General features: G+C 45.9%; 1 protein-coding gene across 1 annotated transcript in view; it reads right to left on the bottom strand.

Moving 5' to 3' along the window:
- Window positions 1-18779, bottom strand: part of MYH11 (myosin heavy chain 11) — a 114469-nt gene that overhangs the window by 35091 nt on the left and 60599 nt on the right. The window contains 7 exon segments of the mRNA XM_041749957.1: window positions 617-790; window positions 2250-2423; window positions 3310-3462; window positions 4358-4476; window positions 6784-6879; window positions 13502-13645; window positions 16898-16996. Coding sequence (XP_041605891.1) covers window positions 617-790; window positions 2250-2423; window positions 3310-3462; window positions 4358-4476; window positions 6784-6879; window positions 13502-13645; window positions 16898-16996 — 959 coding nt within the window.

Below are 18779 nucleotides of genomic sequence, written 5' to 3'. Positions count from 1 at the left end.
AGAGATAATAAAGTAGTCGGATCCTGCCAGCCAGGCTAAGCTGTGTCTTTTCTACATTACCCAGGACCCTCAGGAGCCATCGAGGAAGCTCCTATATATTTACAGCCATCACATTATGATCATCATTATCAAGAAGAAGAAGGGGGAGGAGGAGAAGGAGGAGGAAGAGGACAAGGAGAAGGAAGAAGACAATCATTCCATATTTGCCTGGAGAGTACAGGCTGGCAGTGGCAAGCTCAAGACTGTGGTCAGGAAGATTTTTGTTGGACTCCAGAGTGTGTTTATCGGTCATCCCATCCCAGTTGGCCCTTCCTGTTGGGTTTAAATAGTAGCAGGAAGGATTCAGAGTCTATACGAGAAAGAACTTCCTGGCCACCCTGGAAATTGGCCAATGCTATAGAGGAAATGCTCTAGAAGCATTTGGGAAATGCTATAGAGGTTAGAGTATATATATACATCTTCCTTATAGATACTCAGATGGATCATATATCACAGGACTTGCTGGATTTGCTTTACACGGATGCCTTTGGACTCTTCCGTTCCCAAACCACTCCTACTCTGAGTGCCTTGCCTGGTTCCTGGAGACAGAGAGAGCCCTGGCACCCGGGGCTGGTACCTTCCCAGCATAGTGGATGATGGAGAACTCCGTTTTGTCCTTGAGCTGCTTGGGCTTCTGAAACTTGGGATGGTTGCCCTGCTCTGTGCACAGCTTCTCCACGAAGGACTTGTCTGTGGCTTTGGGGAACCAGCACTCCTCGTCCAGCAGGGCCAGCACACCTGGAGGGTTGTTCTGTGGGAAACAAGGAAGGCAGGATCACAGTTAGGGTGCCCAAGCCTCGGGCTTGCCAGAGAGAGCTGGCCACCGAAACACACCATAGGCAGCCTCCCCCTGGCTCTATCACCTTTTCTACCTATGTATAAAGATGGATTTATGTCTTCCACTCCTACAAATCTAACCTCAAATTACCCTGTGTCCAGTGGACCTCCACTGGGGATGGAAGGGCAGGCACCAAAAGAACATGCTTGCTTCTGCCCCCTGGTGGACAGCACACACTGAACAAAGATTTCACTCGTGAATTTGTTCCTTCACATAAATATTCACCTCAGGGTTACTTTTTTTTTTTTTTTTTTTAAAGAGCATTGGGGCTTTTTTTTATTTTTATTTTTTTATTTATGATAGTCACACACAGAGAGAAAGAGAGAGAGGCAGAGACACAGGCAGAGGGAGAAGCAGGCTCCATGCACCGGGAGCCTGATGTGGGATTCGATCCCGGGTCTCCAGGATCGCGCCCTGGGCCAAAGGCAGTCGCTAAACCACTGCGCCACCCAGGGATCCCACCTCAGGGTTACTTTGAATAAGCTCTTTTCTGTGGCCTAGACAGGCTAAACCAAGGTGCCAAGAATATGGCCATAGTTTACACACGTCATTCACTCTGCTGGAAGGGTCTTCACTTTTTAGACTCCGATCAGAGAAGTTTTTTTCTTTCTTTCCTTTTCTTTCTTTCTTTCTTTCTTTTCTTTCTTTCTTTCTTTCTTTCTTTCTTCCTTCCTTCCTTCCTTCCTTCCTTCCTTCCTTCCTTCCTTCTTTCTTTCATTCTTTCTTTCCTTTTTTCTTTCTCTTTCTCTCTCTCTCTTTAATGTAAACTCTACACCCCACATGGGGCTTGAACTCACCACCCTGAGATCAAAAGTCACATGCTCCTCTGACTAAGCTAGCTAGGCACCCCGAGAAGTATTTTTCCACTGCTCTGTCCAAAGCAGGCCTCCCTAAATCATTCTCCACATAGGCCTTATCAGAGGTTTAATTGATTTGTTTGTCTGGTTTCATCATCTACTCCTTCAAGAGGGCAGGGACTAAGTCCATCTGGTTCCTGGTTACCTCCCTAGTCCCTAAAGAGGCACCCCGCTCAGTACACAGTCATTCAACAATTATTGATTGTGCACCTACTATGGACGTGCTTCTAGGAATTAGGGATACATCAGTGAACAAAACAAAGGCCCTTGCCTTTGAGAATGAATGAATGGGGGGAAGGGGGAGAAGGGAGGGGAAAGGAGGGGAGGGAGGGAAGGAGGGAGAAATAAAAAAAAAGAAAATACCTTTGATAGTGAAATGTGGGCTAAGGGAAAGTGTGATCGAGTTCACAAGGACTCGGTGGTGGGGGAAGCCGTGCACACGCGGGGCGAGGGCAGGGCCCACGTGCCAGCCGAACGAGGCCACACACGCATGCGAGTGTGATGTGGGCCCTCACCGGCCGCTCAATGAGCTCGATGCAGGGCTGCAGGTCAAGCCCGAAGTCGATGAAGTTCCACTCGATGCCCTCACGCTGATACTCCTCTTGCTCCAGGATGAACATGGTGTGGTTGAAGAGCTGCTGCAGCTTCTCGTTGGTGTAGTTGATGCACAGCTGCTCAAACGAGTTCACCTGGGTGTGTGACACGGGGAAGGCCCAGTGAGCATCCTGGTCAGAGGACACAGGGCCCAGGGAAGCTCTCCCCTGAGACAGCGCCGTGGCTGGCACCCTTTCTGCAAGAGCCCGTCTGCCATCCCAGAGCCCAGAGAGGGCTTCGCCCCGGCAAAGGCTGCCTAGAGTTCATGGGGCTGGCGATTGTCACAGCCCCCCACCCCCAGGTTGTTTTAAGGACGGTTATCTCCTTCACCTGTACAGTGACTTATGGGTAGAACAACTGTGTAGGCTACTTCAATACCACCACTGTATAGATGTGGACATGGAAACTCAGAGAGGGAGTCATTCTCTAGTAGGTGCTGTGTTTTAGAAAATCTGTCAATCTCAAGACCTTCCCTTCCACTGAGAATGTCCCTCCAATCTGTGGAAGTAGGATCCAGGATTCACACTACATGAAGTATGGCAAGACCCTGAAATCAGGGCTTGGCCCAACTCAGGTAAGAGTCAATGAGACTCAAGTGCAAGATTTTGGTTGGAACTGTTGGGAACAGTTGGAACTGGTTGGAACTTCCAGGGTTGCTGAGAGGTAGTTTAGAGCTGTGGCAGCCATCCTGCCACCATGAGGGGAAAACTGGCTTGAGAATGGAACCAACATAGAGGGTGGGAAAGAGAGAGAGAGATGAAAGAGATCAGGTCTTGCGTGCTGGGCCCAGCTGTAGCTCTGGCTTTCTCAGTTTCACCAAACAATACATCTCTTACACTCTCAAGGGTGTAACCTTAGCTAGACAGCCTCCCACTCTAAGTGGTCATCTGCCTGCCTTTCTCTGAAATAATGACTTCTCCAAAGGGAAGCTTCATCCCAAAGAGCCAAGACCATGGCTGTCATGATCCCACCAAGCTGTACCTCAAAGATCTCAAATCCAGCAATGTCTAGGATTCCCAGGAACGAAGCCCCTTGCCGGTGGGTCTTGTCTAGGGCTTTGTTCACACGGCTGAGTATCCAGCGGAAAAGGCGTTCATAAGTAGCCTTGGCCAGAGCCTCTATGGCAAAGTCTGCCTGTAGGGAGAAGTGAGGGAACATGGTCATCCCCAGTGCCGCATTTTCATATGAGCCCGGCCAGCAGCTCAGATTTTTATACCCCTCCTACCCATAACCAGTCCTTAAAAAATAAACAAAAAATGGAAATTATGCCATCTCTACAACCAGCAGAAAAGTGGCAGTAAGGAATAGAGTGGTCAGACCTAAGGAATGACTGTGTAGATAACTAAATGGATCCTATCAGAGGGATGGAGGGACCCGGAACAGCATAGAGCCTGTTCCATCCCTGGGACCATTTAGAAGTGGTCAGTTCTGTTTCCAGAAAGGGTACACAGTCATTTAAAAAAATATATCTTTTAGGTCTGACCTCATGTGTACAACTAAGAGATCAAGATGAGATTGTGAGTGAGGTACTGTGCTGCTCTTGTTCAGTACTGGATCTTCAAAACCTGATATGGGATTTTGAATATTCTAGTATTGGATGGATGAGGGATAAAGAAATGGACAGATGGATAAAAAGGTGGATGGATATATGGGTGCATGGATGAGTAGATGGATGGATGGATGAATAGATGGATAAACGGATGGATAGAGGAGTGCATGGATGGGTGAACAGATGGATGAAGAGATGGATGGATGAATGGGTGAATAGATGCATGGATGGATGAATGGATGGATAAAAGGATGGATGATGGATAAGTGGATGGATGGATAGATGAATGCATGGATGGGTGGATGGATTGATGGATGAAAAGATAGATGCATGGATGGGTAAATGGATGAATGGAAGGATGGATGGATGTATGGATGGATGAACGGATGTATGTATGTATGTATGGAAGATTCTGCAGAAATAAATGGCAAGTGTAGAAATTACTTCACATGCAAAAATAAACAGTAAGTGCATCATTACCTGTTCTTTTGTCTGAGCTTTCTGTACTACATCCCGCCCAACTTTGATACGTGGGGTCAGGATGGACCTGGTGAAATCTGTCACATTAATTCCCATGAGGTGGCAAACTTTCTGAGCAGCTGGATAGAGGAAAAAAGCACATGAAGTGTATCACAAAAGAGAAGGCTTAGGAAGGCAGGCACATCCCATGGGATATTTGTGATCTGTGTATACATTGGGCTTTTTTTTTGAGAAATGGAGCATGATGGTAGTGAACATAGCATTAGAGAGTCCCGAAAACTGCTGTCACTGGTGACCCCATCCCCAGTGCTTTGCAAAGAGGTGGGATGGAGGTATGCTCCACATGGGGCCTTAGGGTCAGACAATTCTAGGTTCAAATTCTTGCCCCTTTCCCATTTCCTAATTATGTGATTTTGGAAAAATCACATATTTATTAAATCACATATTTAACTTCCTAGAGCCTTGCTTTTTTCGGCTTGTAAAAAGAGTGGGCCATTTGGTACCGTGTGGGCTTGTCAACTCGATTAAACTAGGTAAGGCATGTAAAGCGCCTAACATATGGTCAACTACCAATAAAGATGTGTCCTACTGTGCCAAGATAGGTGCTGCATCATTTGTGGCGGAAAAATATTGGAAATGACTTAAATGTCTATTAATATGGAAGCAAATAAATATATCATGGTATTTTCACAAGGTGAGTACCAAACAGCAGTTAAAGGAATGACTTCAGTTTTCTCTTTCTCTCTAGACCAATAAATAGCTCTTAACTGGGGATGATTTTGCCCTCACAGGACTTATGGCAAGGATGGGAGACATTTTTGGTTGTCACACTAGGGGGCGCTACTGTCAAGAAACCCTGATCCAGATAATGGTGAGTACAGAGAAAAGTTGCAGAAGGATGTCTCCAGTGTGACATCACTCATGTAGATTAAAATCACACTCACTAAGCAACACTATCTATTGTTTAAATATATGTATGGGAAAGTATAAAAACGCAATTGTAAGGGGACAATTATGTTGTGGTCGCTTGGAGACACAAGGAGAATGGGACCCTACTAGGAGAATGAGGGAATGTCACTGTTGGCTACTCTGTTTTATTTTAAAGACTAAGTAGTATTAGAACATGCTCACAAATGTCCATTCTGGATGGTGGACTCTTGTTATATTAGTGTATTTCTGCATTTTAAAACTTTTCTTTAAAAGAAAATAAATTAAAAATAAGGACTGCTTCCTTCACTCAAGGGCTAATCTTGCTTGATGGTTTGTGCATGTGTGGTGAATGATACATGGTGTGGTTTTAGGATTTTTTTCCCCCCGTCCCTTTGCAAGGAGGAGGAACACCTGACAGGTCCAATGGAGAGTAAGCTCTAGGGAGCTTGCAAAAGCCATACAATACCCGGCCTGCACCGGCCTGTAGAGACAACAGGTGGACAAGCTGGGGACTTAAATTATCTTTTGGCTCAGCCACTCACAAGCATGGGGTACCCAAGCAATCTTTCCATAACATGAAACACCGCTTATTTGCAGGTAAGGCTGTCAAATTTAGAAAAAAATAACAACACAGGATGCTTAACTAAACTTGAATTTCAGGTAAACAATCAACATTGACAAATTATAGTTATGTCCCAAATATTGCATAGAACCTACAACATATTATAAAATATGTCCTTTTATAATGACATCCAGATAATATAAATATATTCCCAAATATATTATTAATATAATATAAATATATTATCCCCAAATATATATTCCCAATTATATATAAATATTTATTGTTTATCTGAAATTCAGGTATTCCTGGGCATCTTCTATTTTATCTGGCAACTCTAATTGCGGAGAAACTTGAGGTCTGTCTCCCCAGCAAGACTGTATGAGCCACGAGGAATGGGGCTGTTCCTATTTAGTTTCTTGATGAATCCCAGAGCCTGGCCTATTATACATGCTCAAAAGATTTGTTTAAGAAAACAAATAATGGAAGCTGGCTTAGAATTGATGCTCCCTAAGGATCCTGTCTGGTCTAAAACCATTAGTTTCCACCTCCCACCATGCTTTGATTCAAGAACTTCCCACTGTAGGGTCTTCAGCAGTAAAAAGTCTAAAAAAGATAAAAGTCAGTGAAAATAGCTTAGTTTGGAGGTGTCTGGGTGGCTCAATGGTTGAGCATGTGCCTTCGGCTCCAGACATTATCCCAGGGTCCTGGGATTGAGTCCCACATCAGGCTCCCTGCATGGAGCCTGCTTTTCCCTCTGCCTGTGTCTCTGCCTCTCTTTCTGTGTCTCTCATGAATAAATACATAAAATCTTTAAAGAAAAAAATAACTTAGTTTAGCACTTGTTAATACCTCATCCAAAAAACAACCAAAGACTTCCTTTGGCCCTCCTTCCCATCACAGACATTGTCAGTTATTAAAAGGCAACAAGCACCTGTGTTATCCGGCATGGATGCCTGGTCTGTGTTTCTTTCCTTCTTGAAGACAATATTTCCAAGTTGCAGGACAGATGACACCACTTTCAGTATGGCTGGGGTGAGAAAAAAAAAAAACAGATAAGACACAGACGTCAACGTTCAGATGTTCAGGAAGTTTAGAGTCTAAAAGGTTTTCCCAATAACTTGACCTTAGAGCCAATCTACATCTTTCTCCCCAAAAGACTCAGTTGTGAGCTCCTAAGTCTAGGAAAAAGGCAAACTAACCTAATTCCCTGCTAACATGGTAGAAAATCTGGCTGGGGGTAGCAACATGTGTTCAGATGGTTCCTAAAAATCTTGGGTTACAAGGGAATACTGTACAGCGGGGGTTGGACCCAATCCATGGAGGAAACCACAGCCCATGAACCAACTCCGGCCCACTGCCTGCCATTGTAAATAAAGTTTTATTGAAACACAGCCACAATCATTTATCTACATATTATCAGTAGCTGTTCGATGCTACAAGGGCAGAACTCAACAGTTGCAACAGAGGTCGTAGGACCCACAAAGTATTTACTATCTGACCCTTTACAGAAAATATTTGTCAACCCCTACAATACAGCAAGGAGAATGAATGATTTACAACCACAAACAATAAAGCTGTTGTATCTCACAAACACAAGCACTGAACAAATAACACGCCAAATGCAAATAAGAACAGAACTATGTAAGTCTGCTTACAGAAAGTTCAAGAACAGGAAAAACTCTGCTGTCAGAAGCCAGGAGAATGGTTATCCTTGACTGAGGGAAACTACGAGAAGGGCTATGGAAAGTTCTGGGGAGCTGTTAGTGTTCTCTCAGTTAAAATGGGTGCCAGGAGCACAGGTGTATGTGATTAATAAAAATTAATCAAAATGTGCCCTCATGATATGCGCAATTTTCTAAATGTAAATTATGTGTCAATGAAAGATGTTTCAAGAGCAAAAAACAAAACAAAACAAAAATCCCTGTGCTGCTTAATATCATCTGGCTGAGTGTACAAGATATTGATGCTAGAATCGAGAAGAAGGGGGAAATTGTTTCCCATTTGTTATCTAGGTGTCTTCAGAAAAAAACAATGTGTTCCCAGGCCCTGGGAACCCTTCAGATGCCATACTCAGCCATGTTAGTGTTAAAATGGCTCCTATGTCTGAAATCCCCACAAGACCATGAGTTACTGGAGGTAGGGGATTGTCCTCTCATCTCTGTATTCTCAAAGCCTACTTCAGGGTCCAGACACACATAAAAAGGAAGGGAAGATGGATGGAGGATGCAGGATGGAAGGACAGAAGGATGTATGGGTAGATGGAAGATGGATCATGGATGCATGTATGGAAGGAAGAGAGATGAAGCAATAGATGGATGAGTCAGTGGATGGATCAATAGAGGGATGAGTTGATCAATGGGTTGATGAGTGGATGGACTAATTGATGCATTGACAGATGGATGGATGGAAGATGGACAGATGACTACCTAATGCAAATGCTTGCCTTTAGTTTAACACAGATGCAAATCCCCCAGGGTTCTGGCTTCCAAGAAAAAAAATCACTGTGTTCTGGAACAAAGCCTGGAGACCCCAGCCTTTTCTGATTCCTTAGACCAAATGAAGGGTGACAGCCCTTCCCAACAGCTGTCCTCACACCTCAGGGACTCTGGCCCAGCTCAGCAGGAGGAAGGCCCAGTTACTGACCACCCACCCACCTGCTCCCACTATTACAGAAACCCTTCCTTTCCAAACAAGTAAAGCTTCTTTTGATGGGAAACAATCAAAGCAGCTTCTTTTAACAATACCAAAGGGGCTTTGTAAACTGTTAACTGCTATACTAATAATTTTTAAACTCCAAGTTTAAACTAAGGATTGCTGAAATGCCTACAGAGCCCAGGAAGCAGCCTAACTCAGGGTGGTCTCACTCTTGGCGCTACTGAAATCTGGGGTCAGGTATGTCTTTGGTGAGGGGGCTCCCCCCATGCATTTCTGTAGGATGCTTAGCAGCATCCCTGGTCTCTAACCACGAGGCATCAGGAATGTCTTCTCTCCTGAGGTGTGAGACTCAAAAATGTCCCCTGGAGGGCCAACTACCCCTGGTTGAGAGCTCCTGCTGGTCTAAATGAGCAAAGCAACTTATGGGTATTGTGGGGACACGTGGGGGCCATAACCCTGCCTGAAGGGGGACAGCTCATCTCTAGTCAGGGCTGCAGGGGAGGCAAGCCCAGTGCTGATTTTTCCAAGGTTAATGGAAACCTAGATTCTTACTATGAAATCTATTCATCTTTAAATGTTAGGAGCCCATTTTCTAAAAAGATATTTATTTATTTATTTATTTATTTATTTATTTATTTATTTAAGAGAGAAGAGGGGAGAGGCAGAGGGGGAGAGAGAGAGTCTCAAGCAGACTCCCTACTGAGTGGGGTGAAGGGTGGGGTGGCAGGGGCTTGATCCCAGGATCCTGAGATCATGACCTGAGCCCAAACCAAGAGTTGGACACTTAACCAACTCTGCCACCCACACCCAGGAGCCAATTTAAAATGACTTTGGGGATGCCTGGGGGGCTCAGCAGTTGAGCATCTGCCTTCGGCCCAGGGTCTTATCCTGGGGTCCTGGGATCGAGTTCCACATCAGGCTCCCTGCAGGGACCTGCCTCTCCCTCTGTGTTTCTCATGAATAAATAAATAAAATGTTTAAAAATAAAAGATAAAATGACTTTGAAGGCTGTGTAGGCCAATCTCCCTGTAGACTCAGGCCCCATCAGGCTGCTCTTTCTGGTACAGATAATGGGATCACAGAAATGGAAGAACGGCCGCCACACTCAGGCCGCAAGGGATGAACCAACAGAAAGAGCGCTGGTGGGCAGCAAAGTGGCAAAGTGGAAGCGGCTACACCAACAGCAAGGGCGGTGAGGGCTGGTGGTCAAGGGGCAGTGGCTGAACACCCCAGCTTCACCATGTGGAGCCTCAGTTTCTCTGCCTGCAAAATGGGGCACCTGCTTCACGAAGTTTCTATCAGGGGAAATGGGGCAAGCAAGGAGCATGGTCCAGTGAGTGCCAAACAGTCACCTGCAGTGGGTTGTATGGAGGCCTCCCAAAAGATGCATCCAGTCGGAAACTAGAAATTGTGAGCTTACACAGAAAAAAAGATCTTTGTGGGTGTCATGGAGTTAAGGAGCTCAGATGAATCATATCGGTGGATTCACTTGGTGGACCCTAAATCCAATGACAGGTGTCTTGGTAACAGAAGAGGAAAGGGTGTGCACAGCGGAAGGCATGGGGACACTGGAGCCTGCAGGGACCCGTGTACAAGCCCAGGAGTGCCAGCTGCCAAGAAGCCAGGACACAGGTGTGGGACAGATGTTCCCTTAAGGCCTCCAGAAGGAGCAAACCATGCAAACACCATGACTTTGGACTTTGAAAGTCCAAAACTTTGGACTTCTGGCCTCCAGAGCTGTGAGCGAACCTATTTCTGTTGTTTGAGGCCCCCAAGTCTGTCCTCATTCACTTCAGCAGTCCCAGGGAACCGACACACCATCCTCAGTGCCGGGGAATAGGGACACGGGCTTCCCAACATGGCCTGAGTACTGTCAGCGGCCTACATACAGCATGGGTGATCTTAGGTGACGTGGTTCTACAACTCCGACTCATTAGGTATTTACTCTAACTTACCAGAAATCATGCAATCAGGGCATACAATTAATGATTTTAACAAAAATTGTTGTTTAGGATAAAACCTGGAGCGTAAGGGCTGTAGAAATCTAGACCCTGCGCAAAAATATTCAGCCAATGCTAATATGGCTTGGAACCCAGAAGTGGCATCATTTACAAATGATGAAGTCTGGGAAATGGATCTAGACAGTCCCTAGGAGGGGTCTGGGTGCCTGGGTGCTGGAGCTAGCTGCCAGGGGGTTCGCTGCCTGGCCCTGTTCTTAGGGGCTCCGTGACCTCAAGTCAGGCATCAGCCTCTCTGGGCCTCTGTTTGGCCATCAGAAAGCCCATAAAAACACTTAGATCCTAGGATTGTCATGAGGAGGAAATGCCTAGCACCCGAACACGGTCGGGACCCAAGAACAACTGGTTGCTGTGATGTCATCATGACTCTAGCCCTACAGTGCCACTAGCTCTCCATGTGGCTGGCACCTACTTCTCCCTCACTGAGCTGCAGGAACCAGAGGGGCTGGTCACCTGGGGCCCCACGAAGCTCCGGGGCTCACACCTGACTCCCCCCCAGGCTAGCCCCATTCTCCTCCAGCCTCTCTTGTGGAGCCCTGGGGTTCTCTCTGGAGCTGTAACTGGGGGCTGGCACACACACTGGTCTAGGTCTGAGTCCAACAGGGCATCACTCGTCCAGAAGGAGCAAACCACGCTCCAGAAGGATGCACACGCTCATCCTAACACTCATCTGTGTCTGTGTCCCATCCACGCTGCTCTTCACTTAACGTTTTTCTAGCCATTCACTCACTTCTTCTTCCTGAAGCTTATTTTACTAGGAAACCGTATCGCAAGTGAAAGATGAGCTTCCCTTGCCATATAAATAGGAGGCAACTATAGAAATCAATCCAGGGAAAAGGGAACGATATTAGCAAATTCTAGCAAGATGCTGGATCCAAGGTCTGCTCTGTGTGGTGAAAGGGAGAAGGAGCAAGGACCAGAGGGGGCTGAGGACCTAGTGGGTGCCCAGCTGCTACTCTCTTCTTGAAACTCAACAGGAGAATTGAAAAGGGGCAGAGACATGATAATCATCCTGCAGTGGGATTCCACGTCACTGGGATTCCATGTTTTAGAATACACTGGGCTCTTCCTCACTTTGATTTCCAGACCTTGATTCTGATAGAGATTTTTGAAAGATTTTGTACAGGACAAAAGCCACGTTTCCACAGACAAAAAAAAAAAAAAAAAGATGGTGAATCACACAATGGGGTGTGAGAGTCCCTGAGACCTGAGAGGGACAACGTGCTGTGTGTCCTTGGGGAAACTCCTTCACTTCTCTGCACCTCAGTTCCTCATGTGCAAATTGAGGATAACAGTGGCCACATGGTTGGGTTCTTTTGATATTAAATAATGCATATCAAGCACTTAGCAATATTGCTTTGTCACTTTAACTACATCAGAAGTATTTCCGCCAGTATGTGTTTCGAAAATGATTTAGAAAGCAATCCTTTTCTTGGAGCACCTGGGTGGCTCAGTGGATTAAGCGTCTGCCATCGGCTCAGGTCATGATCCTGGGGTCCAGGGATGGGGACCCCTGCTTCTCCCTCTCCTCTGCTTGCTCTCCCTCTCTCTCAAATAAATACATAAAATCTTTTTTTAAAAAAGAAACCAATCATTTTCTTTCTTAAGGCCAAATAATAATGGAATAAATCCTCTCTGATCAACATTTTAGTTTGTTCTGTTTTTTTTATTATTTTAACACTGGACTCCCCCCCCACCCCCCACCCCCCCGCCAAAGAGGCATTAGCGAATGCCTGGCACACAGCATATACTTAATCATTAGTGGTTTGTGTGTGTGTTTAAAGCACAGATTAGAAGTAAAAATGACTCACATCCCAAATCAAATAAATCACTCTGGGAGAGCCAATGCCATCAGGAAGGGGTGCTGTTAATATTGGACTCTGATGTGCGGCTCTGGCCAAAATCCACAAACACCACCCATTTGTCCACTGACCCATGGAGCCCGCTTTTTCTGGGGAGGGGGGGCTGCCCCTCGGCGGTGGGGAGCTGCCCCTCCCTGTCTGCTGCATTTCGGCAACCTTACCACTATTCTGGGGCTCCAAAAGGGTATGGGCGTGGGAAGGGACAAACATTTTCCACAACCTTGTCCTGTGTTCCCAAAAGAGATTAACCTTGAACGCTGGGGCACATCTAACCCAGAAGGACAAGTATTTCTTGAAGCACAGTGTGGAAACCAAGATTATCTCTTTGAGCTTTCTTGATCTCAGGATCAAACATGTTTCCTGGCCATTGGTTGGTGATGCTGATGAACATGGGTCCATGCCCAGAACTGCCTTTCCAGGAGGAACCCAAGTTAACCCACTGCCTCAGTTTCTCCCCCCACCCTCATCCATCCTGTTCCCCTATGTTCTTGACAAGGCCAACGTCCTATCTTCAGCTCCAACATGGAATAGAGACCATAACATAAGCCACTCAGAGCTTTCCGTAACCCTGCATCGTTGTGAATAACTCAGAAATATGACACCAACCTAAGCCAACTGGTAAGAGTCAATAAGACTCTACTCATGAACTCAGGCAGGGAACCCAATCTGTTCTGTTGGACATAAATCCAAAGGAGGTAAGGGCTGGAGCCATGGCAGCCCTTGTGCTGCCAAGAAACTGTAACCCACCTAAAGACAACATTGCTCTGAGACCAAGTTCTAGAGACACAGAACCCATTGTACCTGAAACCCACATCCCTGAACTTTCCAGCTCTGCAAGTGGATCATTTTCCTTTTTGCTTAAGCCAATTTGGGTCGCTTGTAACTGAAAGAGCCCTAACATATGAAGCCACTTTTCTAAAACATCAATAACCCATCTAAAGTAATATTCATTTTCCTTCTTCTTCTTTTTTTTTTTTTTTTTTTTTTTTGAGGGAGTGGAAGCAAGCAGACATCTGTCCTGACCAGAGAAGAGCCTCTAATTAATTCTGGCAGTCCTGAAGGCATGAATCGAGGTTCCCTCACCAGCACCCAGCCTCCATGTGTGAAGACTTACACAGTTGCTCCTCCTCATTGAAGCCCATGATTGCCATGGCCTCCACTGTTTCCTGGAACATCTCGTCATCCTGGGCAGCCGGGATGGGCACAAAGCCATTGGAGAGGAATGTGTAGTTGTTGAAGCCCTCCAAAAGCAAGTCATCTAGAAGGAGACAAAGATGGGGCAGTGATTAGGAAGATGGACTTTGGATATGAGGCAGGAACCCGGTAATGGGTCTGGACCATCATATTTTCACTTCCTTTCCCAAAATATACACGGTTTAAAACCTTCCTTCTGTTCCATCCCACAAAAGGCACCACCAGCCATCACCAGCTTCATACAGTGGTGTAGGTTGTGCACTGTCCCAAGCTGTCTGGAGCCGAAACCTACGCTTGGCTCCATTTCCTAAGCTGTGTTCCCCGACACAGGGTTGCATCTAGCCAGAGGAAGAGATGCCTTTATCTCAGCTGCCCCCAAACACCCTGCCTTTAGGAACAGAGCTGCCTGCAGAGTTAAGTATTTATCCGTCCACTTAGTAAACTATCACATCATTAATACACATGATTTTAAAAATCAAGTACTACTAAAAGGTTTATAATAAAAACACCATTCCCTGTACATCCTTTGTCCAATTCCTACCTTACCCTATAGTATTACTTCTACCTTTTTTAGCTGTTCCTTCTGGAAATTAGCACCATCTCTCTATTTAACAGGCTTAATATAAATTATATATAACAGGCTTGTATATATGTCATTTTTATGTAGGCTTATATATATTATAATGTTAATGCTTATATATCACCTATAATTGGCTATTTCTGCATATTCCAAAATGAGATATTATCTACCTGCAATGGTGGATAAAGATTTAGCTCTCTTACACTGCCTTCCCATACATCTGTTTCTACTCGAGTCAATAAATAAAGTTGATGTCAGGGCTTGTCAAATCTAGTCTGCTGGTTGTTTCCTAAATAAAGTTTTATTGGAACACAGCCACTCGCATCTCCTTGTCTCTTTTTTAAGTCTGCTTTCATGCTACAGGGGCAGGCAGATTTGAGCAGCTGCCACAGAAATGATGCCCTCCAAACCTAAAATATTTACTATCTGGCCCTTTAGTAAAAACATTTACCAACTCTGGTTCTATCAGGAAAAGTGGTTCTCTGTAAAGTGATTTCTGGGGTTACATTTTGTTGCTACTCTTATTCAGCCCTGCCCCCACATTTATAATTGCTTCTCATTTTCTTGTAGGCTTTGCTTTTAGGACGGCCTCCAATACATCAAGTGTCCTCCTCCAGATAAATCTTTAATGAAGCTGGATTTGATTATGGTTTTGGAGAAAAGTCAATGAGATACTTTTCCTTTTGAACAAAGGTCTTTCATGGGTCAAGTCACTTGGAAGGTGCCTCAGGTTAAATTGACCCAAGACACCAGTTAACTCCAGCCTTTGGATTAGCCGCAATGCCTGATTAAAGTCACAAGGATTTGGGTCTTGGCCAAGATTTCATGATCCAGATTATGGGTAAATTTACAAATGCTTGATCCTCTCTAAAAGCCTAACCTCTCCCCAGATCTATCAGCAAGAATAAAAATGGCCTCTTGGAATTTCAGTAGTTAGCCTTATCCTTGCCCAATTTCTGGGAGACTAGGGACACAGCACAAAACTGGAGCCCAGATTACCAAACAAGCAAACAGTTGACCTCGGTGCCAAAGACAAGGAGAGACATACACATTTCTCCCTGGGCCACCTCATAATGTCCTGCACTATAGCTGATAATTTACCTAATTTCCAGCGTACAACATCTGTTCAGCATGTACCCCCCTTTTAGTCAAAATTGTGCCCCCTGGGACTCTATTATATGCTCCAGATCACTAAGCATCAGGATTAAACAATGAATGAGGTTCGCCTCCCTAGTGGTGGAACATTGCAACACACCTCATCACAGCAGAGGCACCAGCGCACACATCCCTTCCGTAGGGTTTCTTCAGCAAAATAACTAACCCTGGGTTGCCAAAAGTGATGAGAAGCAAAGTTTGCGTTGCTATCATAAAATTTTAGTCTTAAAATCATCACTATATTGACTGGTATGTTCTTTTTCTTTTCCAGCTATGTGATCTGTATTTTCTTCTAAGAGTTAGCATGCTCAGAACACATAATTTCCTACTGGAACCTGGTATACAGTAGGTTGCACTTACAGGGAAAAATATTTTCCCTACCAGTGACAGATGTTAACTATACTCATAGTGGTGATCACTTCACAATATATATAAATGTAGAATCATTATGCTGTATACCTGAAACTATGCTATATGTTAGTTATACCTCAAGATAAATATTTTTTTCCCTAGGGTGCCTGGGTGGCTCAGTTAAGTATCTGAAGCTTGATTTCATTTTTTAAGATTATTTATTTATTTATTTATTCATGAGAGACACACAATGAGAGAGAGAGAGAGAGAGAGAGAGAGGCAGAGACACAGGCAGAGGGAGAAGCAGGCCCCATGCAGGGAGCCCGACGTGGGACTCGATCCCGGGTCTCCAGTATCGCACCCTGGGCTGCAGGCAGCTCTAAACTGCTGCGCCATCGGGGCTGCCCTGAAGCTTGATTTCAGCTCAGGTCATGATCTCAGGGTCGTGAGATTGAGCCCCATGTCAGGCTCTGCACTCAGCGGGGAGTCCTCTTAGGATTTTCTCTCTCCTTCTTCCTCTGCTCCTCCCCCACTCGTGTGTGTCTAAATAAAATCCTTTTTAAAAATATTTTCTTTTTTTTTAATATTTTCCCCTACAACAGAGGTAAGCAACTATAGCATACTGCCTACTTTGTAAATAAAGTTTTATTGTAATTTAGCTGTGTGCACTTGCTGTATATATTGCCTATGGCTGCCTTTGCTTTACAACAGCAGAGCTGAGTAGTTGTGACAAAGTGCCCTCACCTGCAAAAAGCCTAAAAGATGTATTACCTAGTCCTTCACAGATGGCTTGTTGGCCCCTGCCCCATAAAGGCCACTTAAGGTTGATTTCAACACGGATAATGAAAAGTGCTTGGTTTCCCTTCCAGACGCCTTAGGAAATTGCATCTTACATACTTCCAAGTTTTGTAAACTGGCATAAACTGCAATTGTCTCTCTCCCTTCTTGGAAGGCAGATTGTATCTAATTGGACTTGATTAGTTAATTAACCAACATCTAATTAGACTGGCTGCTATGTCCCATAGCAGGTGCTCAGTAAATGTGGCCTGAACCAAAGCCACAGTCACTGAAAGGAGATGAGGACTCATACACCTGCCACCCAAAGATAATTATTCCCCTGGCAGCACGTGAAGCTCTGGTTTAACAGCCAGTCTATTAACCCTGGATCATGATAAGTGGGAGAGCTGAACCCCACCCCCCTCCAGTGATGTGTCCTCGCAAGTCACTTACTTTTCATCTTGTCCTTGGCTCCGGCAATCAGGTAGTAAAAGATGTGGAATGTCCTCTCGTCTCTGGCTTGGCGAATCGCCCGGGACTTCTCCAGCAGATCTGGTTTGTGGGGGGAGTTAAGAATTCTGGGGATACCACAGGTGTTCCCCTTGCCAGAACCTACCCTTCCTCCCCAATCCCTGCCTCACCAATTGCAGGGCGGGACATCTCTTTTGAGCCTCACAAACTATCCTAGGAAGCAAATGCAAATATTATTTGTATTTTCAACATAGAGAAACAGAGGCTCAGGGAAAGAAGTCATTGTCCAAGAGCACACAGCTAGGAAGTGGCAAAGCAATGTCTGTGGTGGCCAAAAACACCCTGGGGTTCAACTTGCCTCGGGAAGGAGAATGGGAACACAGCCCTAATTCACCTAAGGGGAGAGCCCATTCTGCTGTGTTGCGGCATGGAGACCAGGGGGTCGCGGACTGCGGGGGATGGCACACGGGTGGCTGGGCTGTTACACCAGGTGGATTTCTTCACCCCCAAGTGCAATGTTGTAGGACATTGGGGCAGGCCCACCTGTGCTCTGCAAAGGTGGCAGTCTTGCCTTCCTGGAGACCTAAAACCAGCCAACAGTTGCCTCAGCTGCCCCAACCCACTTCCAACTGTGCATCCTTAGAAGCCTTGTTAAAATCCAGGGGCCAACCCATTGCTGGAGCTCTGAGTCTGCAGGTCTGGGGCAGGGCCTGAGGCCTGCATTTCTAACAAGCTCCCGGGTGACACAGGTGCTGCTGGCCAGGCTACGCACTTTGCCGGCCACTGATCTAAAGGGCAGAAGCTGAGGCCAGAGGGAGGGCTCTCTGTCTGGGACTTACCACAAACATAGGAAATGAACAGCTGAGAAGTGTGGGTGGGGACCGGAGAACAAGCTATAAAGCAGACTCTTCCCTGGGCTGGGGGAGGGCTGGCCATGCAGCTCCAAGATCGTGGGGCTCTCAGCCCATAGAGGGCCCCTGGTCTCAGAGAGGCTGGGCTGGTTGGTGGTTGGGGGCCTGCTTCCCCCAGAACACACAGGAAGCTGTTTCCTTACACCTAAAGAACCAGGATTCCACTGGCCCACCAGCACCCATGTCCTGGCATCAGCATCCCAGTGGCAGCTCAGGGCATGGCTGGGTCCTCTGCAGACACTGCATCCCCACCTCTCAGAGTAGGGCCAGAAGTAAATGAGATGCTATGTCCCGAGGGCCCAGGCTGGCACCCAATGCACAGTGACCCCTGTGTAAGGTTAACAATCATAAAAATGTCACAACCCTTGGGCCAGAAGAGTTTCAGAATTTGCTAGACTTTGGACAGACCGCTGTGGATATATGAGTATCATAGGACACTTTTTAAAAAAGATGTATTTATTTATTTATTCACAAGAGACACAGACTGAGAGGCAGAGACACAGGCAGAGGGAGGAGCAGGCTCCCTGCAGGGAGCCTGATGCGAGACTTGATCCTAGGACCCCAGGATCACGACCTGAGCCAAAGGCAGATGCTCAACCACTGAGCCACCCAGGTGCCCCCATATGACACTCTCGATGGCTCTGAGGGACTCACCGATACAGCAAAAGGTGTCACTGCTCTCCTAAGGGGAATAGAGAGACACTACAAATTGCCTCTTGTGGGCTCAGTCGCTTTTACCACCAGCTGAGTTTTGGTTTTCAGAAGTTTCTGGATTTTAGAATCTGTCGGCCTGTATTGTAAGAGGCTTTGAAAGGAAACATTGCCCTGCATGGACTGACATGACAGAGCAGGGGAGAAGACACAATCTGATCCGGGGATTGGGGGGTTCAGGGAAGAAATGCTCGTCCCCCTGTGGCTTCAGCCGATTTTAACACAGTCACCCAGAGCCTGGT

Source organism: Vulpes lagopus, chromosome 3 (assembly GCF_018345385.1).
Source record: "Vulpes lagopus strain Blue_001 chromosome 3, ASM1834538v1, whole genome shotgun sequence".
In the NCBI taxonomy this organism is placed as follows: domain Eukaryota; kingdom Metazoa; phylum Chordata; class Mammalia; order Carnivora; family Canidae; genus Vulpes; species Vulpes lagopus.
The sequence above is the reverse complement of the archived record's forward strand: the minus strand, read 5'-3'. Positions and strand labels throughout refer to the sequence as shown.